General features: G+C 38.7%; 6 protein-coding genes, 1 long non-coding RNA gene and 1 pseudogene across 9 annotated transcripts; all 8 read right to left on the bottom strand.

The window, feature by feature from the left end:
• Positions 1–169: 169 nt before the first annotated feature.
• On the bottom strand, positions 170–3,964 carry LOC137716340 (Major facilitator superfamily protein). Its single transcript, XM_068455778.2, has 7 exons — positions 3,682–3,964; positions 3,093–3,220; positions 2,288–2,509; positions 1,491–1,949; positions 950–1,147; positions 727–864; positions 170–645 (listed from the first exon to the last, which is right to left on the bottom strand). Exons 1-7 carry the CDS (start codon positions 3,760–3,762, stop codon positions 384–386), a joined length of 1,488 nt encoding a protein of 495 aa, XP_068311879.2. The 5' UTR covers positions 3,763–3,964; the 3' UTR covers positions 170–383.
• Positions 3,965–4,841: 877 nt separating this feature from the next.
• On the bottom strand, positions 4,842–5,971 carry LOC148697833 (uncharacterized). Its single transcript, XR_015960410.1, has 2 exons — positions 5,903–5,971; positions 4,842–5,064 (listed from the first exon to the last, which is right to left on the bottom strand). It is a non-coding gene; the product is annotated as an uncharacterized LOC148697833 (long non-coding RNA).
• Positions 5,972–8,315: 2,344 nt separating this feature from the next.
• LOC148697832 (uncharacterized) lies at positions 8,316–8,914 on the bottom strand. The gene has a single exon (XM_088690812.1). The coding sequence runs from the start codon at positions 8,825–8,827 to the stop codon at positions 8,444–8,446; it is 384 nt and encodes a 127-aa protein (XP_088546938.1). The 5' UTR covers positions 8,828–8,914; the 3' UTR covers positions 8,316–8,443.
• Positions 8,915–10,843: 1,929 nt separating this feature from the next.
• On the bottom strand, positions 10,844–11,487 carry LOC148697831 (uncharacterized). Its single transcript, XM_088690811.1, has one exon. It carries the CDS (start codon positions 11,363–11,365, stop codon positions 10,979–10,981), a length of 387 nt encoding a protein of 128 aa, XP_088546937.1. The 5' UTR covers positions 11,366–11,487; the 3' UTR covers positions 10,844–10,978.
• A 1,473-nt stretch (positions 11,488–12,960) lies between these two features.
• On the bottom strand, positions 12,961–18,293 carry LOC137716121 (retrovirus-related Pol polyprotein from transposon TNT 1-94). 2 transcript variants are annotated; one of them, XM_088690810.1, is made up of 3 exons: positions 18,011–18,149; positions 17,305–17,402; positions 13,675–15,132 (listed from the first exon to the last, which is right to left on the bottom strand). In XM_088690810.1, the coding sequence occupies exon 3, from the start codon at positions 15,089–15,091 to the stop codon at positions 14,345–14,347; it is 747 nt and encodes a 248-aa protein (XP_088546936.1). In that variant the 5' UTR covers positions 15,092–15,132; positions 17,305–17,402; positions 18,011–18,149; the 3' UTR covers positions 13,675–14,344. The 2 variants fall into 2 exon arrangements, with proteins under 2 accessions (XP_068311620.2, XP_088546936.1); XM_068455519.2 differs by lacking the exons at positions 13,675–15,132; positions 17,305–17,402 and adding an exon at positions 12,961–13,436 and having other exon boundaries at positions 18,011–18,293.
• Positions 18,294–19,407: 1,114 nt separating this feature from the next.
• Positions 19,408–26,208, bottom strand: LOC137714505 (uncharacterized). Of its 2 annotated transcripts, XR_015960576.1 has the most exons (3): positions 24,026–26,130; positions 23,313–23,376; positions 19,408–19,593 (listed from the first exon to the last, which is right to left on the bottom strand). XR_015960576.1 is itself a non-coding variant. In XM_068453704.2 (2 exons), exon 1 carries the CDS (start codon positions 25,921–25,923, stop codon positions 24,046–24,048), a length of 1,878 nt encoding a protein of 625 aa, XP_068309805.2. In that variant the 5' UTR covers positions 25,924–26,208; the 3' UTR covers positions 23,028–23,376; positions 24,026–24,045. The 2 variants fall into 2 exon arrangements, 1 of the variants encoding a protein (XP_068309805.2); XM_068453704.2 differs by lacking the exon at positions 19,408–19,593 and having other exon boundaries at positions 23,028–23,376; positions 24,026–26,208.
• Positions 20,020–20,898, bottom strand: LOC137714504 (uncharacterized). Its single transcript, XM_088690809.1, has one exon. It carries the CDS (start codon positions 20,896–20,898, stop codon positions 20,020–20,022), a length of 879 nt encoding a protein of 292 aa, XP_088546935.1.
• On the bottom strand, positions 21,034–21,821 carry LOC148697830 (uncharacterized; annotated as a pseudogene).
• Positions 26,209–26,335: the final 127 nt, after the last annotated feature.

Below are 26,335 nucleotides of genomic sequence, written 5' to 3'. Positions count from 1 at the left end.
TATCTATCTTAAAATTTTAACTATTGGAGACTAAGCCATTCTCATTGCGGCGCCCAACTCCTGGTAGAGGAAATCGAGCCTTCATTCTTAATTGTTCTTTGCTCGAGAGCAACCAAACCAAAAGCCCAATAAAAAATTCACGAGTGCTCCGGAGTACACGGTACTCTGGATGTTTTAACCGTCATATCTTGATATTTTCACGTATATATAAATTCCGCGTAGTAAATTGGAATTGTGTCATTCACAAGTATCTACAACTTCAAAATCCAGTGTGCATCCGTAAATAACTCTCAATTCGAGAAGATCTCGTCGAAGATATATATTCGATTCATTTTCACTAACTATGAAATCCTCTACTGTATTAGACAAATGTCAAATTGAACCTACGCCGATAACCCTGTAGCTTCCTTTGGTATCAAAAACAGAAAGCCAATCGGAATGAAAGTGCAGAGAACTTGAATGGCAATTCCCAAAGGAAGGTTGTCAAAAGAACCTGAAGAGATGTTCAGAACTGATGCAACGCCAGCGCCGACAAATGACCCCAATGTAGATCCTAAGTTGTTTATTGACATAAAGAGGGCAAAAAGAGTCCCTTCGATCCCGGGTGGGCATAGCTGTCCAGATAAGATCAGGAACGGCATAAACCTGCAGTTCACGGGATCTTTCTTGTTAGTAAGCCGGCTTAAGTGATGAATAACGATTTACTATGAGAAAGTATGCGCATACTTGAATTGATTGATCGCGTCACTGAGAGCTGAGCCAAAAAGAACCATAATTTTATCTGATATTCCGTATGTAAGATTTACTCGAGTGACTAAAACCATATCTAGGAGTGTCAAGATCGACAAACCAACATGAGACAACCTGCATGGATCACGACCAATACACCATCAACAAAATAATCTCAACAGAAAGGAATAGAAAATTAACAGAAGATCATTGTACTTACATCAGTATTCTTCTTAATTTCATCGTCTTTAAGTAACGATTATAGACAAAGGTTCCAAGCATGAGGCCTAACCATCCCACAACACGTGCAGTGCCCAAAAAGGATGCATCCAAGCTCAAATACTCCGTCTGATAATAAAACATAACAGTCGAGAGGTTCGGAATGGAAACATGTGCTAGGAAAAACCAAGCCATTGGTCTGATCAGACAAAGTAAAATCAAATGTAAGCAAGATTAAAATTCAAAATATATCCACATCCTGAGAAAAGTAGCAAATTATATTTCCAGAAAAAAAAAAAAAAAAAAAAAACATTTAGATTGACATCAGGACCAAGTAGCAACGATGGGAAGAAACATTTAATTAAGACTCCCTAGATCTCTCTAGAGTTTCCCCATAAATTGCAGACTCTTGGAACTTGTTATTCACAGACCAGATCATTGTGTGTTACAGGAACAATTCAGATCTAGAGAGGGAAAATCTCAACGTGTGCTTTCAACTGGCATGGAAAGAAACTCAAGTTAATAAACAAAAATTGAATTACCTCAAAATTAGTGGTTGTTTAAATGCGTGGCACAAACTATAAGTGGCTGCTTTGAGAGAGTGGAACCACTGTGAAGCCAATGAGTCTTCTTTTCCAGCAATCTCGAGTTTACCAGAAACTGATTTCTTTTGCTTGCTCTTATTGCTCTTCTTTCTCCTTGACATGGTGGTATTGGATTTCTTCTCTGAGAAATTATCATCATCCAGAAAACTACTATTCCCATTCGCTCCATCGGAGCTTCTTGAATCAGAAGATTCAAGCAAAACTTTACTATCTACAGATTTCTCCTCAACCAAGCCACATGACAACAACTGTATGGATGGTAGAACAGAAAAAATCAGAAAAATTGTGCGTATCTGTAAGTTGGTCAGTGCATATCCTCCTAATACACTCCCGCATATGCCACCAAAAGCCATTGCCAACCATGATATCGACTGGAGGTCTCCAGCAAATGAGGCCCTGATAAAGGTAATTTTAAGATATCAAGTTGTATCCTTTAACACATTAACAAGGGAAAAAAGATCCATGATGAACTAGACAACAAAATTTCAGCAGAAATAAGGGGGAATGAAATATGCGAATCTTCATTTGGGGGAATACAAGACATTTACAGGGAAGCCTATGATTGGGCCAGTTACAATCATGCTAATTCCCAAAATTAAGGCATGAAAAGTAAGCAGTTCATCTGATTGCATGCCAATAGATCTTTATGTTGGCAAAGTAAGTTTGCAGGGTACTTGATATGCAACTCAAACTGCATTGCAAAGAAATTGAAAGAATCTCAGTTTTGCACGTACTTTTCATGTCTTACTGCCTCAGCAATCATTGCATCAACTACTACATCTGCCATGGCTGAGCCCAGGTTCTGGACTGTTAAGAAGGTCATGAATTGCCAACTGGAATTCCTCAATGTCGCATTCAGGCCGAGAACAAGCCATGGCACAAGAGAGAGCACAGTTGCAATCACTAAGTAGGGAACCCTTTTTCTTCCTTTTATTGGAATACAATCAGACACAATTCTGCATAAAAGACACGCAAAATCAGGTTCGAAAGAACTAATAAGAAAATGCAAGCACAAAAATGGCAGCTTTAATGCTTGGACTGCAAACTCAGGAACAGCAAGCTAGCCCTTTTTTTCCTTTGGGCACTCAAATTAATCGCCATTGAGATGGCTAACTCTATGTCTGTATTTGCTCATGCACTCGCATGAAATGTATTAATATGTGGGCACATTGCAAAAGACAAAAAAGCATGTCCCCCATTCTGACTCTCTGAGCTATAACATAAATTCAATGCTTAGGACGACAGTACCCTTCTGAGAATAAGCAAAAGAATCAAGCACATCTTTTGTCACATTAAATGATGATTTCTTTTTCATTAAATTACTCCAAATTTGTTTCTAAATGGCTTCACTACGAGGACTAATTTGTGCTTTGAATTCAAATAAAAATGGATGCAAACAAGCAGCACATAAGTGTTATGGAAGCTGTTACAAAGAAGAAAGCTTTTTAATGCTTACATACTTAAGAACACATCTAAATTATCTGAAATATCGAAAACGTGCACGTTCCTTGTGTGTACTGAGTAACAGAAGATCCATACCCGTATAGCGGTTTAATGCTCCATGGAAAGAAAGCTATCGAAAACGCGAACTGGGAAGACGATGGAGACAACTTAAGCCTATCTTTCAGCTGGTAAGACACTGCCGTCCATACAAAGGATCTGAAACCCTGCCATACATCAAACAGGCACTTATCAATCACCATACAAAGGATCTTTCAGCTGGTAAGCCACTTATCAATCACCATACAGATTCTTCTTAAAACCCACATCCAAGAAACAATTTCACATCAATCGTGTTCAATTTTGATACTTCGAAAGATCAAAAATTTCACATGCCTCCTAATATCATTCCCAATTTCTAAATAAGGACACTTTCAAATACAGATCTCTCTCAAAAATCACCCAAATCAATAAAAACACAAAACCCAGAAACCCAAAACCTTAGAATCCCCAATCTCCACCTCCTAGAAGCTCAAAAAACCTCATTCCGCAAAGCCCCAGAAAATTAATTTCCTCAAAAATCAAGAAATTAATTAAACAGCGAGATTCAAAGTACACCGGGATCAACAAAAAATATATAATTCTAGAGAGAGAGAGAGAGAGAGAGAGAGAGAGAGAGAGAGAGAACCTGGGTGAAGTAAATCAAACAAACGAGCCAGATGAACGAGGCGCCAAATGCAGCTCTCAACCTCGTCAGCCATTGTATCATTTTTTCTCTGGGAGCTTTGAGTTCGAGCTTATTCTGCGTCTGTCTATCGAACGCAGACAACTCAATGTATTTTCAGTTTCTTATTTGGAGTCTTCCAACGGTTTTTCCATTGGGCGTTAATTTGTCCGATGGACAATTTTACCCCCCATTTCGTATCTCGCTTTGTAGACTTGTAGTGGAAAGTTGCCTTCCATGTTGGGGGGCCGTGGCGGGGGGTGAGGGTAGATTTTCGACATTTTGCGGTGCATGTAGTTAATAGATTACACGGCTGCTGGCCACGTCAAGAGGTCCTCCCATTTCTTGACACCTCAGCGCCCGGGCCCATATATAGTTAATAGATTACTTGGCTGCTGGCCACGTCCAGAGGTCCTCCCATTTCTTGACACCTCAGCGCCCGGGCCCACAGTAAGCACACGAGTCCTCATATTAATCAGACAAGATCCTCTCTAAATCCATTCGTTAAGGATTCGGAGATTCGTGAATCGTTTATGTTCATCGTACATCGTGTGGTTAGTTTTTGTCAAGTACTATTTAGGTTTATTTTTAAATAAAAATATTTAAAATGATTTTTAATTACAAGATGTACGATGAACGTACATGATTTAAGGATCTATGGAACCATTACAAAAAGAACCGAACAAGAATCCGAACTCCACATTAATGGACTATAAACTAGAAGTTGGCTAAATGATAATGGTTTAGTATTATCATTCAACTTTTGTGGTTTTAGATTCAAATTTTGTGGCAAATTCGAAAGTCTTTAATTTTTATAAGGGTGAAATGACAAGGATACTTTTTTAAAGTGTGATATTGTATAAGTTTATATCACTTCACAGTTTAACGTTAATTTTTGTGTCAGTATTAAGAAATATTGTATAAAAAATATGAGATAGAAGAGAGTCCATGAAAAGTCTTCCTTTTGAGTCTTCTTAGCTCTCTTTATAAGGAAAATATTAGCATTCTCTCTTTGGGGAGAAGCTCATTCCTTTACTTGCATGACACACCCCAACCGAGATCAGGGCGTGCTGGCCATCACACGGAGGTGACGTAACCATGTGCACGTGCGGAAGCTAATAAAATAGTAATATAAAAAGTACGAATAATTAAAAACTAGCATACAGAGTACTAAAACAAGTGCTAGCGTAAGTGAGACGCTAAGTTCAGAGCAATAAGTCTACAGCAGTCCAAAAGAAAAAGATGCGACAATAGTACACCCGAAGGTGACCTTACGCTGGTGAGTGTCTGTCAGAAAAGCCGGGAGAACCCTCTGGGAAACCACCGAACCCGCTAGACCACTAGAACCTGGAGGGGCGCAAAACAAAAGTGTGAGTGGGCAAAAACAAAGCTTTTAGAAAACCATTTAATCAAATACATTCTAACCCCTCGCCGTAAAACCTGTATACTTCCCAGAAAATAAATATACGTATAGTATATATGCCAAACATGCACAAATATATGCCATGTCGAAACCTCATAATGATATGCAAGTGCTCAGGTATAAATCATGTCAATAACATGTAATCTGGCAGTCGGAGTCACCTAACGTGACCTGTACGGCTGCATCTAGAGCTCAAATCTCAAACTCAATAACTGAACCTGCCCACGAGTCGGAACCACCTAAAGTGGTCTGTACGACAGGCCTGGGTGTAATACATATATACGCTCTAGTGCTACGATCACGTGAAGGCTGGGCGAATAATCGCGGGTCACCTACGAGTCGGAACCACCTAAAGTGGTCTGTACGACAGGACTGTGCACCTAACTTGGATCCAAGCTGAGCGTGTGGTGCGGGAGGTGAACATCACGTGAAGGACTGTGCCCTACTCTGGGCGGGAGCACTAACACCGGGGGTGCAGGTTATGAGCTCTCTAAGCATCTCGAATCGCTACTGAATGTAAACATGAATAACACTTACCTGACACTTACCTGTGCGTCCACAGCACCCAATATGCATATGTATATATATATATATATATATATATATATATATATATATATATATATATATGCAACTACTAACGTAACCAACGATGCATAAATAACGATAATGTAATGCATGGCATAACTAATAAGCATTTAAATCAATTTCTGGGAAAAATATAGTATATAGGTAGATACGGAAAACCAAAAGCCCACTCACTGGTAAGTGGAAGGGTCGTAGCCCCCCTGCCTCGAGTGACCACGCTCGTCCTCGGGATACGTATCACCTATACGCGAAACAACTACAAAAACGTTAATTTTAAAGCACATAACCACTTCTCGTAATAACTTCTTATACATTGCTCAAAATGGACAATTGAATATACCAACGTGACCTACTCAACCTCAGGAACATCCCCAAATTTTTAGAAAAATTTTCCACCGCCGCACGCGCCCCCACGCGCTGGCCACGCGCAGGCACGTGCCTGGCACGCTGACGGCGTTAGGAATATTCCGTTATTTCTAACGGATTCCGTCAACGGCGTCAGGAATATTCCGTCAAGTCTGACGGAATATTCCGTCTCCTTCCCCGGCAAACCTCCGGTGACGTCGCCGGCGCCGGAAACTGGAAAAATCTTCTAACTTCGTTTTCTCTCTCGTTTCTCAACCATTTTCCACGATTTTTACACCAAATTAAAGCCTAGAACTAGGAGAACAACGATATACCACTTTTAAAGGTCAAAACCCACGAGATCATACCTGTCCACACAATCCAAAATCGGCCAACTTCGACCACGGTGATCCCAACGTCAAAACTCTTCCAACGAAGCACTCCGAGACTCCTGGGAACCTCCCCAAGCTACCTACGAGCTTCAAAATCCCAAAAACTTGCTAAGTTAATTTTGCATGAATAGTACTCAAATCGGACCACCTCGAATCGACGTGAAAACGTTAGAGTTCTCACCTGAAAATGGTATGGTTACACTCGCACGAGCCTCACGAGCTCGAAAATGTACTTGGTTCCTTCGATCTGTGATGATTTGAGCGAGTTGTGTGTGTGTCCGTACGTTTATGGTGAATGGGAAGGGAGAGAGAGACGCGAGACAGAGACAGAGAAAGGACAGAGAGACAGTGAGAGTGTGTGTGTGTGTGTGTGTGGCCCAACACATGCCAACACCACACAAACAACCAAACAACATAACGAAAACAAACTAGGGGTAAAAGGGTCATTTCACATGTACGTTTTAATAGTTTCGGGACGGGATGTCACATTGCAACTGCTGTATCTTCATTATAAAAATTGGGAAGTGTTATTGGCACTCTAAAAATCTCATTCTACACTTCTCACAAGTGTATTTTTCTTTCCAATTATAGAAAGTTTGGAGTGTAGAATGAGATTTTTGAAGTGCCAATAACAATTCCTTAAAAATTTCATAATTGAAACGGTACAACTCTTAATCTTCATTTAAAAATAAACATATAAAATATCATTCGAATAATAGATCGTTTAATCATTAAAATATATCAAATAAATCAATAATTTAGGTATCAAATAACATATTCATAATGAACGTTGACTTATTTAATATATTTGGATGACTAAACGATATCCAATTTGAATGATTTTTTGTAGCGATGATGGTAAAAGATTGAACGGTTCTGATCATTAAATTTTTATGATAAAAATACATTATTTGCAAGTGGCAAAATGAACTCATCCCCACATAATTAAAATAGCACTATCCTTTTTATAATACTTTGAGCTCTAAGTTAATTGGTATTTTTCTTCTTCTAATGGTAAAAAGATGTTTCAAATTTGGCAATTTGACTGTTCTAATGATTCCACAATTTTCTGTTGCCAAAAAATAATAGGCCCATTGAAAAATGCGTATATACGTGCCATAATAATAAGTTTCTAGCAAGATTTATTTTTGGATTGCCAGTTTTAGAGTTAAATTGGCTTCGGCCGATAAAGGGAGAGAATCCAAATTCATAACCTAGGGCATCGAAAAAGCACTTTAGCTAAAGAGAGATGCTTCTAAGTGCTTTTACAACCTAAGAAACTTTTGTTTCGAACATCTTTATAATTCATAAACAAGAAAATTATAGCAACTTTAATTTAATTGGAATAATGATCATTCAACTGAAAATTAATGATCATTGATCTCTTAATTTATCAAAACGTGCATCTATAATCCTTTTAGTTAACTCTGTTAAAATGAGTTATGTTGGAAGAAACATTACTACAGTTGGGTGGATTAAAGTTGAGGGATCATTGCTCCAACTGGATTAGAGTTGAAGTTAATAGATCATTGCTCCAGCTGAGTTTAAGTTGAGAGACCATTGCTCTAATTGAATTAAAATTAATGAACCATTGCTCCAATTAAATTAAAATTGAGAGACTATTGCTTCAATTTCCTCTTCATAAACGTTCTTTCTTTATTTTGTGGAAGCACTTTTTTGAAAAGCACTCCCAAACAGCCACTCATACCCAGTGTCCAATTAGCCAATTACAGAGGTGACAACAGAAGGTGCCGAATGCCGACGAGTTAGATTTTGAAGGCAACAAAACCAAATTGAAATTCTTCAAGAATTCTAGGCTAATTTGGTAAAACCACATATTCAAATGATAATTGACAGAAAAATGTCTCTTTGTATTCCATATAACAGTGTTACAAATTTAAAACTATGAAATATAAATGAATAAATGAATCCACACAAAATAATAAATTGACAACCAAAAGTCTTAAACACCTCCACTCTACATAACAATGACTGCAGCGAAAACCCCAACGGCTAGAGCTCCGGCGGCGGAGAACCGATTCAAAACGGCACCATTGGCAGGAACTGGAGCCTCGGAGGGAGATCCAGAAACTGAAGAGGGAACAGCCGCCGGAGACAACGATGGGGGAGAAGGTGGGGAGTCGGCGACGGGAGATGAGGAAGGCGAAGACGATGGTGCAGTGCTCGATGGAGAAGGAGCGGCGGCCGTAGGTGGAGTGCTCGACGGAGAAGGAGCGGCGGGAGCTTGTTTGGGAGAAAGGACAGGAGACTTGGCCGGAGACGATGCAGGGGATTGCGCCCCCGTCGAGGCCAGCAAGAGGGAAGCCATTAGGACCAAAACGACGCCGCTGAATCGAGCCATTTGTAGAGAGAAACTTTGACAGAGATTTAGAGAGAGAGCGAGAGAGAGGAATCTATTGAGGGTTTGAGAATTGAGAGGCGAGTTGCTGATGGGATTTAAGGAGAGGAGATCGGGGGTTTATATAGAGGGAGGGGGAGGAGACGCGTGGCGTGTAGAATATCGTTGGACGGTCGAGATTTTGTCGCTGTGATGATTGAAAGTCGTGTTACCAACTCAGAGGCGAAACACGGTTTGTTTAGTGCACCGGGCTGGCATTTTTTTTAATGGCCGTTGGATGTACACTTTACAGCGTGTAACGGTTAATTTTCCGACGGTGCAGATGGTAGGTTATCTGGCAGATTTGCTTCTTTTTTTCTTTTGACTTTATTTTTGTCGGACTTGTCTTTTTCCTTTTGAAATCTTTTTTCTTTTCTTTTCTTTTCTTTTTTGGCACTCCCAGATTGTTTTATTAAAGCAAACGGATCCTTTCTTTCAATTTCAAAGTGCCAACCACGGTCCACAGCAAATGGCCCAGTAGTAAAGATGTAGATGGTAGTTCTCTAAAAAAACAAAAAAAATAAGAAAAGTTCTGAATTCAATGCTCCAAGTTAGTGAGTCTGTTTAACTGTGGCTACGGGCAGAGGGAAATTTCATATAGCCTCTTCGAGGCGGGAAAAGGTAAATAACAATGGCTTGCCACCAATTGTCTTGTTTTTAACTAAAACAAAATAAAAAATGAATTTCAAGTGCCAGAGTGGAAAATTGGAGATAGGGCATGTTGGCTAAGATTATAATTTTTTTTTATCATACCAAAATTGTAATTTTATTGAATATACAAAAAAAAAAATGATTAAATAATTTTTAATTTGTTTGATTTATGTAAAATTAAAATGAACGGTTTTTACAATTAAGCGGATATATCTTTGTGAGGTAACTAAGAGTATCTCCAAATGAGATGTCAAAAGATAAATGTCAAATGTTAATTTGATGGCTGATATGGTAATGTCAGATTTTTTTTTTCCAACCGATATTTCTAACCAATTTATATTTTTTGTTATAAATGATATTTGTAAGATTCATTTTAAAAATAAATCAATTAAATTAAATTTTCAATTTTTATAATTGGTGCATTAATGAGATCCATACAATAGAATAATTAAAAATGATTTGATATCATCTTTTCTCATATGTCAAATTTGACATGTGAAAACTCATATGTCAATCTACATAGGATTAACATATCGGTTGGAGCTTACTCTTACCTTCAAATTTGATTACATGACATTTCATTTAGAATTTGTCTCATGCTTTAGCCCAAGTGAGATTTGAAAAGAAAGAAAAAACACAGACAGTAATTCAATTGTGAGAAGACTCAGTGCTTCACATGTTTCACTTTAGGGGTTTAAATTAGGGTGTGACTATGTCATCGTTTATGTTTGTTGACCTATTTTACATATTTTCATTATTTTATATCGTATTTTCTATGTATTGTTTATGTTCGTTTCTTGTTTTTGTTGCATTTTTTTTTATTTTTATAAATTCTAAGGGAAAGGAACTACGTTTATTCGGTCATTTCTTACCAATTTTTTTTTAAAAAGCTAGTTTTAGGATGCGTCTAGGCGGTTTTTGGGGCAAAGATAGTGGCAAAAACTCCCTAGCACAACCAAACTGGGCGGCATAAGATTGGTAGGGTTAAAACCTTCCCGGCCTCAATTCCCTATGTACATGGTTCCAATTTGAAATTAACATGCAGGTTCGATTAGGCTCAAGAAGTTCCTCGAACACACCAATTTCGTCCTCTCATATGGCCAAAAACAGAAGTTACAGACGAGTAGGGTTGGAACTCCAACATACCCTATCATTAAAATAAAAAAAAATATTACTAGATCGTAATAACGGCAATGGGCTAAAAACGGTCAGGTGATTATTTCAGTTTCTTCTTAAGCCGACCCTTCAGGATCCCGGGCAAGAGCCGAGTTACGTAGGTACTTGGATGAATCATGAATGTAGGGGTAATTTGGTGATAACACACTGAAATAATAATCAGAAAAATGTATCTCTATATATTCTCACATAACAGCGCTACAAATTTATAAATAGTGAAATATAAATGAATAAATGAATTTAGTACAATAATAAATGGAAATTCAAAAGTGCATAAACACCGCCACTCTACATAACAATGACTGCAGCGAAAACTCCAACAGCTAGAGCCCCGGCGGCGGAGAACCGATTCAAAACGGCACCGTTAGCAGGAGCGGGAGCCTCGGAGGGAGATCCAGAAACTGAAGAGGGAACAGTCGCCGCCGCAGGAGAGGACGGTGGGGGAGAAGGTGGAGAGTCGGTGACGGGAGATGTGGAAGGAGAAGCCGCTGGTGAAGTGGTCGATGGAGAAGGAGCGGCCGTAGGTGGAGTGCTCGACGGAGAAGGGGCGGCGGGAGATTTTTTGGGAGAAAGTGCAGGAGACTTGGCTGGTGATGATGCAGGGGATTGCGCCCCGGTCGAGGCCAGCAGGAGAGAAGCCATTAGCACCATAACGACGCCGCTGAATCGAGCCATTGTGGAGAGAGAAAGGGAGAACTCAAACAAAGATTTTTAGAGAGAGAGAGAGAGAGAGAGAGAGAGGAATTCTGTGAGGGTTTTGAGAATTGTGAGGCGACTGAGTGAATGATGGGTTTAAGTATAAGGGTCGGGGGTTTATATAGAGGGAGGCGGAGGACACGTGGCTTGAAGAATACAGTTGGACGGTGGAGATTTTCTGGCCGTGATGATTGAAAGGTCGGGTTGGAAAACGTGTTAGCAAACTGAGACCCGAAACGCGCTTTGTTTTATCGGGCTGGTGTTTTGACCGTTGGATGTGTACATTTGCCGATAACGGTTAGTTTTTCTACGGTGGAGGTGGTAGGTTATCTGCCAATTTAAGTGCAAAGCTTCGAAAATTGGAATCTAAGAAACGGGCATTGACTGCTACAGTTGTTATTTTTATTTTGTACATTAAGAAATCAAATTTGTTTATTTAGTTATAGGGTTTAATTGGATTCATATGATCAATGAATTCGATTTATTTGGATTCATTCACTATATTTTTGCACTACATTTAATAACGTACGATGTGATGTACTTAATTGATATCAAACATAATGAAACAGAATTCTTGATTAAATTATACATCACTTTATCATATAGTGTGATTTAAAAATGCTATCTGACTAGTAGTAGTGTTATATTTGTAGAAGAACAATACTTGGCTACTCAAAAGACGAGTAGGAGTTCATACTCAAAACAGTTCATTGTCGTTTTAAAGAACTTGGTGTATATGATCGGAACCGTTCAAATTATAAATCATTCTACAAATATCGTCTATGCATAAAATCAATTAAAACTAAAGTTAGTCACTGAATTGTATAAAATAAATGAACGGAACTAGTAAAAACATCACTGACTTTGTGTATTTGCTACAATAGATTAACTAAACGACTTTAGTTTTAATTCATTTTTTTGTAGAGATGATTTTTACAAAGTGACTCATAATATGAACGATTTTTATCATAAGCACAAAGCTCTGTAACTCGAACACGAAGAATTTTGAATCATTCCAACAGGAAATCCAAACTTTTTTTTTTCTTTTTTTTCTTCTTCTGATTCTACCGTAAAAAGATTCATTCTCTTCATAAAAAAATAGGAGGTAGAACCACTAACGATTAAGAACGATTTCTTAAGGCGTTCCTGCTCATTCTTGAGTAGTCAAGTATTATTTTTTGTAAAATATGTAGTGTCGGAGCATGAAAAAAAAATTAAAATTGTTTGAGTCTAGAGAATAAAATCTGCTTTATTTGACCCGCCGAATAACCAGGCCTTCATGGATGGACTTGAGCCCAATGATCGAATGCTTTGGATGAAGAAATGCATCAAGCTTTAGGCCGGGCCAATCATAAAATGTAAATGACTCTAACAATGGGAGGATGAAAACTGCATTTTCGATATACATCGTTTGTATTCCTTTTTTAGAATCTCTAGAATTTTGCATCCGGCCGATGACTTGATGAACACGAAACCTGTTACAACTTACAATCGATCGGAGTTCCTGCAAGAGTGTCATGACTCGCGAGACGCTTAACTCGAATCGATGAAAGCTAGTTTCCAACAGCAAAGTGTATCTGTAAGCTATTCCAATCAAGGATTGGGTTTTAATACTAACAAGAACGATGTTCGGCACAAACTACATGGCACCATTAACCTCACACAAGCCCTCTAATAATTACATAATCTCTTTCCCCCTTCCCTTCAGTTGAAGCAAAGTTCATACTGCAACTACGGAGTAAAGATGTACATCGATCCTAGAATTCTCAAATGCAGTATGCCGGTACAATTGCTGGTTGATAGACGAAAGTTTTAACGGTGTGAGAATAGCCGGATGGGTGATTGTAAGTGAACTTTACGCCTGAGCTACCACCCCCGAGATGAGTGCAGTGCTCATGGAAGCTGCTGATAGGTCGTGCCAGGCATGCATCCCACCTGTCACTCTCGGGCATTGTCTCTGCCACCGTATATACCCCCTTATCATTCGTGAATGCCTGGTAATTTAGAACTTCCCCTGATTTCGTAATGCACAGTACAGCTACCTCAGCACCTGCACCATAATGAATCAAAGCTCAAAATTATTCACTTCACCCTTCTGAATATTAAATGCACCCTAGATGGCGGTTAAAAGCTTAAACGCCCTATACCATTTTAACTTCATTACCAGATTCAAATAATAAAAATCACCAGAAGATCGCGTGGATGTGGACTTATCATAGTTCATGTAGCAGGTGGACACAAAAACTAGTAGACGTAATCACCCAACAAAAAGGTTTTAGAAAAGCACATTGGGATGAATAAACTGCATCTTGTTTTCATGGTTTATAGATTAAAAGTTGCTTTCTAAAATCTACAAAGTCATGAAAAGAAAAAACCCAACTTGTAAGTTGTGTTAGTGAGGATGTCCTAATGCTTTAAAGGGTTGAACTTCTGTTGGATAGTGGCCAAATTAGTTCCATGTTTTGTGGTTTTTTCAAAGCCATGTTTTATGGCTTTGAAAAAGCCACAAAACATGGAACTAATTTGGCCACTATCCAACAATCTCCACCTTGGCCAAATTCGAAAACATCACAGAGACTCAAATCAACACTGTACCAAAGTCCATTGGCCTTACGTACCAGCATGCACACACTGAATCAACCTCGTTGGTCCTGTTCCGATTCAGTCACTGCCAATGCATGTGCAGCTGCTGCAAGCAAAAAAAACATTTAGCTTCAGACAGGATCTCAACACATCCTCGTCTCCTCCAGCAGGTTTTCCTCTTCTTCATTGTCTGCAACTTGGAAACTTGTTAGTGCACCCATTTCCAGCAACACCCGTCGAGCCAGACAAACATTCCTCACACTTCTCATTCTTCAGGACCATCTCATCACCTGTGAATCCCATAGCTCCACCTGCTGCAAAACCCCTGCAACACTTGAGACTATACATCACCAGGAGATGTGTTGCTTCGAGTACCTAGAGGGCATACTCGAAGTCTTCCGCCACAAAATTGCTGCTACCTGGACCAAGATCATCCTTTCTTTTTCTCAAAGGACAATTTATCCTTTTATGCCCGAATTCTTTGCAGTCATAGCATTGTGGTCCCTTGCCTTTGGAGCTTGATTTGAACCTGCTGTCTCTCTCAAATCCTCCTCCCAATTTTCTTCCCTGATTCCAACCTTGAACAACTAAAGCAGTCTCGTGCCCACCATCAACAATGGTCTTCCTCTTTTGTGTATCATAAGACACCAAAGAAGCCTGCACCTGCTCCAAACTTACTGTATCTTTTCCATGCAATAAGGTTGTCACAAGATTCTCATACGAATATGGAAATGAGGTAAGAAGTAAGAGGGCTTTATCTTCTTCCTCAACCTTAACATCAACTTTCCTCAATTGATCCAAGTATCCATTGAACACATTCATGTGGTCCATGAGATTCCCGCCTTCATCCATCTTCAGCTTGTACAGCTTCCTCTTCAGATGTAACTTGTTGGTCAAACTCTTAGCAATATAGAGTTTTTCCAACTTCTCCCACATTGCAGGCGCATAATCTTCATCCATAACATTGTTGATAATGTTATCAGCTATGCAGTGTCGAATCGTGCTAACACAACGCGACTCCAGCTCCTCCCACTGGTCATCTGTCATTTCTTTAGGCTTCCCATCTTTTCCTTTCAAAGCTCTAACCAAGTCTTGTTGAGTCAAGACATCCTTTACTCTCATCTGCCAGAGAGTAAAACTGCCATTCCCATTAAACTTCTCAACTGAAAACGACATGTTTGTAGTCATCATGGTGAATAATAAATCTGAACCTTCAATGAACCAAAGCTTCCAACAAAGCTCTGATACCAATTGTTGTGCCTCGGCTGATTATCTTCACCAACATACAAACCCACAGTTGAATAGTTTAAAATACAAGAAATAAAGACACCGAAAAATTTACGAGGTTCGGCAAAAACCTGCCTACGTCCTCGGAGAGATATTGCTCTTCACTATGAGAAAAACAGTACAAGTTACACATGAGTTAAATCGACATAACCCAATCCCATATCCCTTGTACACCCACTCACAGAATTTTCCCAAGAGCCTCACTCTACCCCAAAAGTTCTTTCACAAGAGACCTTTCACTCTAGCTTTCTTGATTTCTCTCTGCAACTTTCTCACACCCGTGCCCTTGTTTTGCCAAATGCTCTCACCATCTCTTTTTATGCTTTTCTTAATCCAAGCCTTCTCCCACCCGAAAGCCAAATAATTATGGCTTTGAAAAAGCCACGAAACATGGCTTTGAAAAAACCACGAAACATGGCTTTGAAAAAACCACAAAACATGGCTTTGAAAAAGCCACAAAACATGAAACTAATTTGACCACTATCCAACAATCTCCACCTTGGCCAAATTCGAAAACTTCGAGTATGCCCTCTAGGTACTCGAAGCAACACATCTCCTGGTGATGTATAGTCTCAAGTGTTGCAGGGGTTTTGCAGCAGGTGGAGCTATGAGATTCACAGGTGATGAGATGGTCCTGAAGAATGAGAAGTGTGAGGAATGTTTGTCTGGCTCGACGGGTGTTGCTGGAAATGGGTGCCCTGACAAGTTTCCAAGTTGCAGACAATGAAGAGGAGGAAAACCTGCTGGAGGAGACGAGGATGTGTCAAGATCTTGTCTGAAGCTAAATGTTTTTTTTGCTTGCAGCAGCTGCACATGCATTGGCAGTGACTGAATCGGAACAGGACTAACGAGGTTGATTCAGTGTGTGCATGCTGGTACGTAAGGCCAATGGACTTTGGTACAATGTTGATTCGAGTCTCTGTGATGTTTTCGAATTTGGCCAAGGTGGAGATTGTTGGATAGTGGCCAAATTAGTTCCATGTTTTGTGGCTTTTTCAAAGCCATGTTTTGTGGTTTTTTCAAAGCCATGTTTTGTGGCTTTTTCAAAACCATGTTTTGTGGCTTTTTCAAAGCCATAATTATTTGGCTTTCGGGTGGGAGAAGGCTTGGATTAAGAAAAGCATAAAAAGAGATGGTGAGAGCATTTGACAAAACAAGGGCACAGGTGTGAGAGAGTTGCAGAGAGAAATCAAGAGAGCTAGAGTGAAAGGTCTCTTGTGAAAGAACTCTTGGGGTAGAGTGAGGCTCTTGGGAAAATTATGTGAGTGGGTGTACAAGGGATATGGGATTGGGTTATGTCGATTTAACCCATGTGTAACTTGTACTGTTTTTCTCATAGTGAAGAGCAATATCTCTCCGAGGACGTAGGCAGGTTTTTGCCGAACCTCGTAAATTTTTCGGTGTCTTTATTTCTTGTATTTTAAACTATTCAACTGTGGGTTTGTATGTTGGTGAAGATAATCAGCCAAGGCACAACAACTTCATCCAACAAGATCAACCTCAAGATCAAGTGTAAAATGCATGCATGAACATAATGAAATAGCAGTTATGTCAAGTTTTTTCTACTAATTGGATGACCAATTGAGCAAAGGTAGAGAGGTCTCCACAAATCGCTTAAATCTCATGTTCGACCATTGGAAATGGAACCTAGAATCCATGTACCAGGATGTCAAAACATTTTCTATCAGATTGCTACTGAAAATTTTCAACCACAATATTTTCTGTAAAGATAGGCAAAACTATAACATGTTTCCTACTGAGCAAAATGATTGGGCATCTGTTCCACACCTTGATAGCAATTCGCCAAACCAATAAAAATTCAAATATCATGGTCGCCCTACCTGTTTAGCAAATGTTAAATGCAAATTTGGATTTCTAGGCAATTTTTTTTTTTTTTAAGTACATGAATCACCACGTCTTGATAATCACACGGTATTCTTGATGAAGTACAAATGCATAGAAATCAAATTGTTCAAGTATAAGAATGGTATGAGAGCGATTTTTGGAATGACATAAGACCTGGTTGAAACTGGTGATGGAATACATACTTTCAACGTGTGATCCACCTCCTTTTTCATCCTTTGTGTGTTAGTAAATGCATGATATGTCAGGAATGAGAATGATACCATCCCTTTCATTACCATTTCTAGCAAGTAAACATACCGTTAGGCGACAAATTCAAATTGGAATATGAAAAGACCTTGTGCAGTAAAATGACATAAATCATTGTTCTACTCGTGTGATCTTAGTCTACTTGTAAAGATTTGCTATCGTTCTAAGGACTAGGCGAAAACCTGAAATTCTTATACATCTTCGTATCTAGGACGCGAAAAGTATTCCAAACCCGTTAATCATATAGCTCAAACAGAACAATAAAATTACAAAAAATCAGACTGGCAAAATAATCAAACAACAATACCAAGAAATTTCAATTTTTTCAAAATTCTCAGAAAAATCATGTCACTGTAATCTAATTACGCTCTTAAACAAGCTGGCAAAACACATCCGAAAAACATCAATTGGAAAAAAGAACCATTTTTATGATCATCCACAACCCATCAAAATTACCGCCCAATTACTCAAACAGATGAACGAGAAATGATAAAAAAAAAAAAAAAAAAAAAAAACTACCAACCCATAAAAATCACAAGCCAAAGATAAAAACCCAGCTCAGAATTTTCATCAATAACAAATAATCGTAAAAATAAATGAATGGGTAATCGGTGGGTTGAGCAAAGAGAGAGAGAAGCTGACCTTCTAGAACATGATCTTCGGGTCCGACGGCGGAGTCGCCACAGACATCGCAAACAACTCTGCCGTGGATTTCACCAGTCCAGGCTCCGACGCCGGAGATCAAGACTGTGAAGAGAACAAGTGCCACCGCCACCGCCAGCTCCTTCTTCATCGTCTGCGCTTCCATGGCTCTGCTATCTCTGCTCTGTCGGGTTCGAAACGCCCACAACTCACTGTTTCCTCGAAATATGCGTACGCAAAGGTGCGAGTACTCTTTGACTCTGTCCCACTGGGCCCGAATTCTCTGTTGTTGCGGGACCTACTGTTCCTTTTGCTTTGTTTGGCTTTAGTGTCGGTAGAGTTTGGAACTGAAGGTAAAGTGTATTGTTCTCCTTCATTTGTTTATCAAGGGTCCGTTTAATACCCTTTTTTTTTTCGGAATATAAACTTTTTTTTGGTTAAAAATTCGTTTAATAATTATTTTTATTTTTAAAAAATAAAAAATGAAAATTAAAGAGTAAAACTTATAAAAAAAAATCTGAAAAGATAAAGAAAGTGATTTCACTTTTGGTATGAAAACTAAAAACTTTGAGTATTTATCAAATGATTTTCATTTTTTTAAAAACAATTTTCAATTTATGAAAACAGAAAACAAATGGTTTTCAAATGGCCCATAAAAGAAATGAGATTGCAAGATTTAGCATAATATTTACATCCTGAAATTGCAATGAATGAGATTTTACATTGAGCAAATTTGAAAGTAATAATAATAATTGTATCTCTTCGTTGGGGAAGCACATATTCCACTTTTTGTGAATAATGTGTTTTTACCGTATAAATTTTATAATAAAAAGCTTTCAAATTCTTAATCTTCATTTGAAGATTATCGTTACAAAAATCATTCAAATCAGAAATGGTTTAGTCATTTAAATGTAAGAAACAAATCACCGATGTAGATGTTAAGTAATATATTCATGACAAATCTGTTGAAATTTGTCAGTTTATTTAGGAAATTAACTAGCTAGAGATTTGATTTGATTTGATTTTGTAAAGGGTATATTTGGTATTTGCACATTAGTTAAAGACGTTGGTTTGAGTTGTGTTGATTTTTTATGATCCTCTCCATAAAATCACTTCAGGTGATTTTATGGTGGTATACTTCCCAAGCCAATGTGCATGGTTGTGTGGTGTGATTAGTGCTTTACTTCTACACAGCAGTTGTGGAAGAAATGGCGAATGGATGCCAGGCCGGAAACAGGTGCGCGACTCTTTGAGCTGTTGGATGTGATGAATCCGACGAGTTGTTCAAGTTGAGGACATGTTTTGGCATAGTAACTAACCGTGAGTTGGCGGCGGGTTTGGATGGATGAAAATGGTCTAACAAGTGAAAGCAAACGAAGAAGAAGAAGATGATGATGTTAGGCAAACCACATTGTTAGTTTGTTCACTAAGAAACTAATTTCAGAACCTATTGATATATGTAGGCTTTGACAAACAGGTTGAGTAGTTACCAATACATTCCAGCCGCAACGTATAAGCAATGCATGGAACATCTTCGAAGTTTCTGATATTCCTAGAGTTCGACTCTTTTACTCCATTTTCTTCTGCACACAAAAAACAGAAAGACAAAAACTTCAAAACTCACGATTTCAAGAAGTCAATGCTATGTTGAATAGCAGAAACAAACTGCAAGTGTTTTACACATAATTTGTATTTGTAATAAAGTAACAGAGCGTCGACTTCCTGAAAAATGAAACTAAAATTGCATGTCTGCTAGCTTGTGAGCAGTAATTCAAGTTTTTAGAATGTTGTTATCGCTCAAAAAGTCGCTGTATTGTTAAAAAAAAATCAAGTTACTTTGTATGTTCAACCTTGTTCCGCTACAAACTAAAAGCATTCCAAATTCAGACAACGATATGTGTTCATCACTTGTGATATTGAAGCGAAAACACAGTAATAAAAGCATGGTTTTGGGCATACCAACTGAAACACGCCCTTCGTTTTAAAGCTTTACTACAATGTACATCCCTCTAACTTGCCCACCATTCTTTCGAGCCTTGTACTGTTGTACACCTAACTTCAAGCTCCAACAGCTTTTTCTCAAATAAAGAGCTACTGCTAGCACATCCATCGCCTGCGATGCTCACAAAGCCCTCATCGGACTTCATGGTATTAACATAACATTCTTCTGCAACTGGAGATGCCATTTTATGAACTTGACCCGATAATTTCTCACGGTCACTACTTTGTCTAATCCCCCTACTTTCATGCTTCTTTCTACATTTCCGAAATTCTGATATAGTTAGTTTATCTTCTTCATCCATTGGTTCTTCAGCTTCTGTTCGTTTATGTTTGGAAGGAAAACCAGAAGGAACAGAAGGGTGGTTCGCCCTCAATAGTAGCAATTTCATACTCTTTGATCTCTCTGATATCTCTTTCCGTGGCACAGCTGCTTCACATGCATCTTTGGAACCTGACACTGATCGGTTCCACCACTTCAAGTAATTTGTGCTGACACCGGCCTCGAAAAGCCAAGATGGAAGATACAGTATTACCTTCTTGGTTTCCTTGGTGTAATGCCTCTTGTGCTTCAGTTGAGTAACAGAACAAGCAAGATCTTGATCGTATCCAAATTGCATAGCTACCCAATGCGGAAAGTAATGCTCTATAGTACCAAAAAGTCCGACTAGCTTGCTGAACCTCAAGCATCTAACAAATGACTGTAGTTCATCACCCGAATCAGGTCCAACCGAAACCCACTTTCTCTTTTGTGGATAGTATTCAGGCAAATGCCAGTTCTCAACGACATCCAATGCATAAGGCCGCCACAAGAACTCTTCTCCGGCTGGGTCTAAAACCTTTCTCAAGTTTTCAACTCCCCGACCATCTACTTTGCCCCATGTTGCCATTCTTGGCTCGCCATTATTGAGATGATTGGGGTTTTCTGGCCTAAGGTCCGAGAATCGTTCCCATGCCCAAACCTGAACTAACTGAAATGGTAATCGAATGATGATGTCTGAAACAGCACCACAACTACTTTCTAATTAGTTAGAATCTACGATTGCCTTTTTCAACACACCCAAATCTCTATAAATGCTGGCAAGAACAGCCGGTGTAAGGGCGATGCGAGTCCCCCTAGCTAAATGAATTGCTACGGGGATAACATCGTTATATATAATACTACGATTACAAACAAAAACATAGATGCATAGCCAAAAAACAAGAAATGCTTTATGCTCGATTTCATTCCCACTGTTCATGAACTTTCTCTGCCAATGTTGTGCGGTAACTGTTCCCCTATTCACCAATTTCTCTTTTCTCTGCACGTAGTTTCTCATAGATTTCTTTCAGTTGTGAACTCTCCAGAGGGCATAAAATAGAGTCCCCTAAAACCGAAAAACCGCCTAAAACCATGACATCTTCCAACGTGATTGTTGCTTCACCCCATGGAAAAATGAAAGTATTAACACCATTTCTCAGCAAACCCGAAAACCAAATCAGTTTGTCACTTGATTTGGTATGTCGAACTGAAGATCGCTTCGTATATGCCAGCCTTCTTCCAAGTAGATTGGTGCTCAGAAGGAATTTGATGAACCCAAGTTTTCCAATGATTACTTTCTCGTGGAAGCCATCCACGGAAATTGACCTTCAAAGGCCATTTCTCTGGCTTGAAATGTGATGGAAGGGAGGAGAAAAAGGATGGAAGCTTGAAAAGGGGTATATCAATGGAGGAATTCTGCGAAGTGGGTTTTAGAAAGTAGGCTTTTTTGAGAAATGGGTTGCCACCAGATGGTAGTACCCTCACCTCTTCGCTCTCTTCCACCATGAGCATGGATTCTTCTGCCTTTTTCCATCCAAGGCTTCTGAGCTAGAAGAAAATGGGGATACTCTCTCTCCTAAGAAAGTTTTGAACTTTTTGGGGGTTTTCGGAAATGCGATTTTCTGGGCCGCTGTGAATTGGGGTTTTTTTGAATTTTGTGATTAACTTGAGAATCGAAAATAGTTTTGTCTAATTTCTAATTTCCAATTTCCATTGATGGAATTAATAAAACAGTCTCTCTTTGTGTGTGACAGTGTGAGGAAGAAACAGTCCGTTCTGGTTGGTCTGAAAATATGGTACGAGGGCTGCTCTATCCTTCTACATTAATGCTCAGCTTGGAGGTGAAGGTCCAATCATGATCCTCCACCTTCTAGCACGATTCTGCCTTCCATACAAGAAACACTTAAATGCAGGTTCACTCTTCTTTCGGATAGAATCGAGATATTCTCCGGATCTCATATTTCAGTGCCGACGGATCGAAAAATTTGGATCATTAATTTTAAATCTTTAGCCTTTTTTACTGGCTTATTTCACACAAACCAAAAATTTGAATCTCTCTCTCACTTTCTTGAATGATCTAGATTTCTTAGTCCAAGATTCGAAAGGAGATTTGAATTCATTCAAGTAATGTTAGGTGGGAGGGAAGAGAAAATAATTTAAAAATTAATATAAAATTTAAAAAATATATATGTGTCATCCGAGCCTCTAAATAGTCAATTTCATATTCCATAAGTAAAAAATAAGCTTTACTTTATTAATGTGTTTGTACTTTTAATTTAGAATTTTGTACTAAATGAAGTTTGTGAAAGGGTTTGATAGCTTGAAGAAAGAGAATATTAGGACTTTAGGGTGTGTTTAGAAAAAAAAAAAAAAATACAAAAACATTGTTTTAAAAACCTTATGCAATCGAAATAATCATTACATATTAGAGCATGCAAGTTAGCCAACAACATGAGAAATGTGCCAAATTACATTAGGTGTTTTTTACAAATCAAATTATGTTAGTTAAAATAGAATAAACCCAAACCGAAAAACTTCAATATTTCATGTCATGGAGGCCAACAACACGGAAAAATAAAACATATTAGAATCTGAATATCTGACCCAAACCAAATTGCCAAATAGCTAAAAGGGGCCTTGACCTCCAATATGGGATACTCAAACACTATCTAGGCTGGAAAAAGTTCACCCAAACCGGATTCAAAAAGGTATTCCACATTTTAACCTTTGAAAGTGGGGACTTCAATTTAAACCCCTTCTATTGGCCAGAAAATTTAATATTTTCATGTACAAGCTTAAAAGATACTGTCATACAAATTCCATTAAACATAAAGAGCAAATATTTAACTCCACAAGTTCAACAGAGAATCGATAAATTAAACGGAATCACGAATTTTGTTCTTCATGGTCAGAATATATGGTTAAAAAAGCAATTAACTTCTTTGATCTTAACAAATTTGCAGGCTTTGATCAAAAGGTTAAGTATTCACCAAAACATATTACCTGCAATATACTAGCAGAGCAGTTTCTGATATTTCCACAGTTCTGTTCTCTTCCTGAAATTTCCCTGCACCAAAAAAAAAAAAAAAAAAAAAAAAAAAAAAGGAAAAATTTTTCTCACGATCTCAAGAGGTCGAAACCATGTTGCATAACAGAAACAAAATGCAAAGTGTTTTACGAAAAGTAATAAGAGGTAAGTACTGATAGGAAGAACAAAAGTGTTAGTACTGATTTTATACCTCAGTTAATACAAGTCATATTTCTCTCTCTAAACCCTCGTGTTCATCTTTCTTCTTGATTTTCTTTTCAATTCTCAAATGTTTCAACGTAGTTAACAAATTCAGACGTCTACATATACTATGCTTACAGCATACAGAGTTTTAGGATAAGATCAGTAACAATCTACCTAACTACCTTGGCTTATGGATTATGTCTAAATGTGAGTCTTGTTCCGTCAGTAACTATCGTAGCTTCTTCGGGCATAGTTAGTACTAGAAAGAAAAATGTTTTTACATTTATAGGCTTTACCACTTCAAAATGGCTGTCATGTTAAAAAGATGAAATTAATTTATATGTTCGACCATCTCACTCGGCTAACAATAGCATCCACATTCAGACAGCAAACAAAACAAAAAAAAAAAAGCCAAATGAAGAGAAAGAAGAGTGTTCATCACTAAGCAAAAAGCAAAGTAATAAAAGCCAGGTTGTGAACATACCAACTAAAGAAAGGCTTCTTTCAAAAGCTTGTCCAAAAGTCGCTTCTCTCAAATGAATCTGCTTTTAACTCCCTGACCATACTTTCAAGCCTTGTACACCTTGCGTTAAGCTCCCGCAGCTGTTGGTCAAATAAGGAGCTACTGATAGCACATCCATTGCCTACGATGCTCACATTTCCCTCATTCGATGTCATCATAGTAACAGAACCTTCTTCTGCAACTGGAGATGCCGAATTATGAGCTTGACCTGATAATTTCTCACGGTCACTACTTTGTCTAATCCCACCACTTTCATGCTTCTTCCTATATTTCAGGACTTCTGATATAGTTAGTTTATCTTCTTCATCCATCGGTTCTTCAGCTTCCATTCCTTTATGCTTGTGAGGAAAACCAGGAGGAACAGAAGGGTGGTTAGTGCTCAATAGTAGCGATTTCCTACTTTGTGTTGTCTTTGATCTCTTTTTTTGTGGCACAGCTGCTCCACATGCATCTTTGTGACCTGACACTGATTGGTTCCACCACTTCAAGTAATTTGTGCTGACATCTGCCTCGAAAAGCCTAGATGGAAGATACAGTTTTACCTTCTTGGTTTCCTCGATGTAATGCTTCCAGTCTGTATTTGAATTGTGCTTCAGTTGAGTAAGAGAACAAGGAAGATCTTGATCGTATCCAAATTGCATAGCTACCCGATGCGGAAGGTATTGCTCTATAGTACCATTTAGTCCAACGAGTTCACTCACCCTCAAGCATCTAACAAATGACTGTAGTTCATCATCCGAAGCAGGTCCAACCGAAACCCACTTTTCCTTTTGTGGATAGTATTCAGGCAAATGCCAGTTCTCAATGACATCCAATGCATAAGGCCGCCACAGGAACTCTTCTCTTGCTGAGTCTAAAACCTTTCCCAAGTTCTCAACTTTTTGACCATTTAATGTATCCCATCTAGCCATTCTTGGCTCACCGCAATTGAGACGACTGGGGTTTTCCGGCCTAAGGTCCGAGAAACGTTCCCATGCCCAAACTTGAACTAACTGAAATGGTGACCGAATGACGAGCTCTAAAACATCATTACTACTTATTTCCAATTTGTTTGAATCTACGATTGCCATTTTCAACACACCCAAATCTCTATAAATGCTGGCAAGAACAGCTGGTGCAAGCGCGATTCGAGTCCCCCTAGCTAAATGAATTGCTACGGAGAAAACATCGTTGTGGATCCTATAACGACCACTAACAAAAACATAGCTGCACAACCAAAAGACAAGAAATGCTTCGTGCTCGATTTCACTCCCACTGTTCATGAACTTCTTCTGCCAAATTTGTGTGGTAACATTTCCCTTGTTCCGAGCAATTTGTCTTCTCTGTGCAAGTAGTTTCTCATGGATTTCTTTCAGTTGTGAACTCTCAAGAGGACATAAAACAGAGTCACCCAAAACCGAAAAACCTCCTAAAACCATGACATCTTCTAACGTGATTGTTGTTTCACCCCATGGAAAAGAAAAAGTATTGGTTTCTGAACACCATTTCTCAACAAACCCAAAAACCAAATCGGTTTGTCTTCGTATTTTGTACGTCGAATTAATGATTGCTTCGTAAATGCCAGCCTTCTTCCAGGTAGATCGGTGCACAGAGGCCATTTGATCGATCCATGTTTTCCAATCTTTTTGGCCGTAAGTCCATCCATGAAATTCAACCTTCAAAGGCCATTTCTGCAGCTCGAAATGTGATGGGAAAGAAGAGGAAAAAGGTGGGAGCTTGGAAAGGGGTTCATCAGTGGAGGAATTTTGCAAAGGGGGTTTTAGAAAGTAGGCTTTTCTGAGAAATGGGTTTCCACCAGATGGTGGAACCATCAACTCCTCTCTCTCTTCCACCACGGATTCTTCTGGGTCCTCCATCATCCAAGGCTTCCAAGCTCGAGAAGAAGAAAACGGAAGTATTTTCTCTCTTTTTCCTGAGAAAGTTTTGTTTTTTGGAGGGTTTTGGATTGAATGCGGTTGTTTTCTTCTCCGGCTGCTGTGAAATGAGCATTCAAAATCAAACTCAAAAATCGTTTGACGATAACGGGTCTAATTTTCCATTGATGGAAAAAAACAGCTATGAGTCAGAAGCAGATTCTTCTGGTTGGCCCGAAAATATGATTCGAGGGTTGCTCTAGGAGGGTGAATGTCCAATCACATTCCTCCACCTTCTACGGCCATTCTGCCTTTGTTTTTAAACCAAAAAAAAATATTACTTTATTTTATTAACACCACACATATTGTTGAATATACCCCACATACTAAATACATCCCACATCTATTTTTTCAATCA

This window comes from Pyrus communis, chromosome 3, assembly GCF_041283825.1.
Source record: "Pyrus communis isolate YQ-2024b chromosome 3, ASM4128382v1, whole genome shotgun sequence".
NCBI lineage: Eukaryota > Viridiplantae > Streptophyta > Magnoliopsida > Rosales > Rosaceae > Pyrus > Pyrus communis.
This window is presented reverse-complemented; position numbering and strand designations above follow the sequence as displayed.

Excerpts from the sequence above, each read along its gene's own strand:
- LOC137716340 (XM_068455778.2), bottom strand. The coding sequence starts at position 3,762 with ATGATACAATGGCTGACGAGGTTGAGAGCTGCATTTGGCGCCTCGTTC. Across the intron at positions 3,221-3,681 it reads GTTTGATTTACTTCACCCAG|GGTTTCAGATCCTTTGTATG; the intron begins GTTCTCTCTCTC and ends GATGTATGGCAG. Across the intron at positions 1,148-1,490 it reads AAACAACCACTAATTTTGAG|ACCAATGGCTTGGTTTTTCC; the intron begins GTAATTCAATTT and ends TTGTCTGATCAG.
- LOC148697832 (XM_088690812.1), bottom strand. The coding sequence starts at position 8,827 with ATGGCTCGATTCAGCGGCGTCGTTTTGGTCCTAATGGCTTCCCTCTTG.
- LOC148697831 (XM_088690811.1), bottom strand. The coding sequence starts at position 11,365 with ATGGCTCGATTCAGCGGCGTCGTTATGGTGCTAATGGCTTCTCTCCTG.
- LOC137716121 (XM_088690810.1), bottom strand. The coding sequence starts at position 15,091 with ATGAGAGTAAAGGATGTCTTGACTCAACAAGACTTGGTTAGAGCTTTG.
- LOC137714504 (XM_088690809.1), bottom strand. The coding sequence starts at position 20,898 with ATGGCAACATGGGGCAAAGTAGATGGTCGGGGAGTTGAAAACTTGAGA.
- LOC137714505 (XM_068453704.2), bottom strand. The coding sequence starts at position 25,923 with ATGATGGAGGACCCAGAAGAATCCGTGGTGGAAGAGAGAGAGGAGTTG.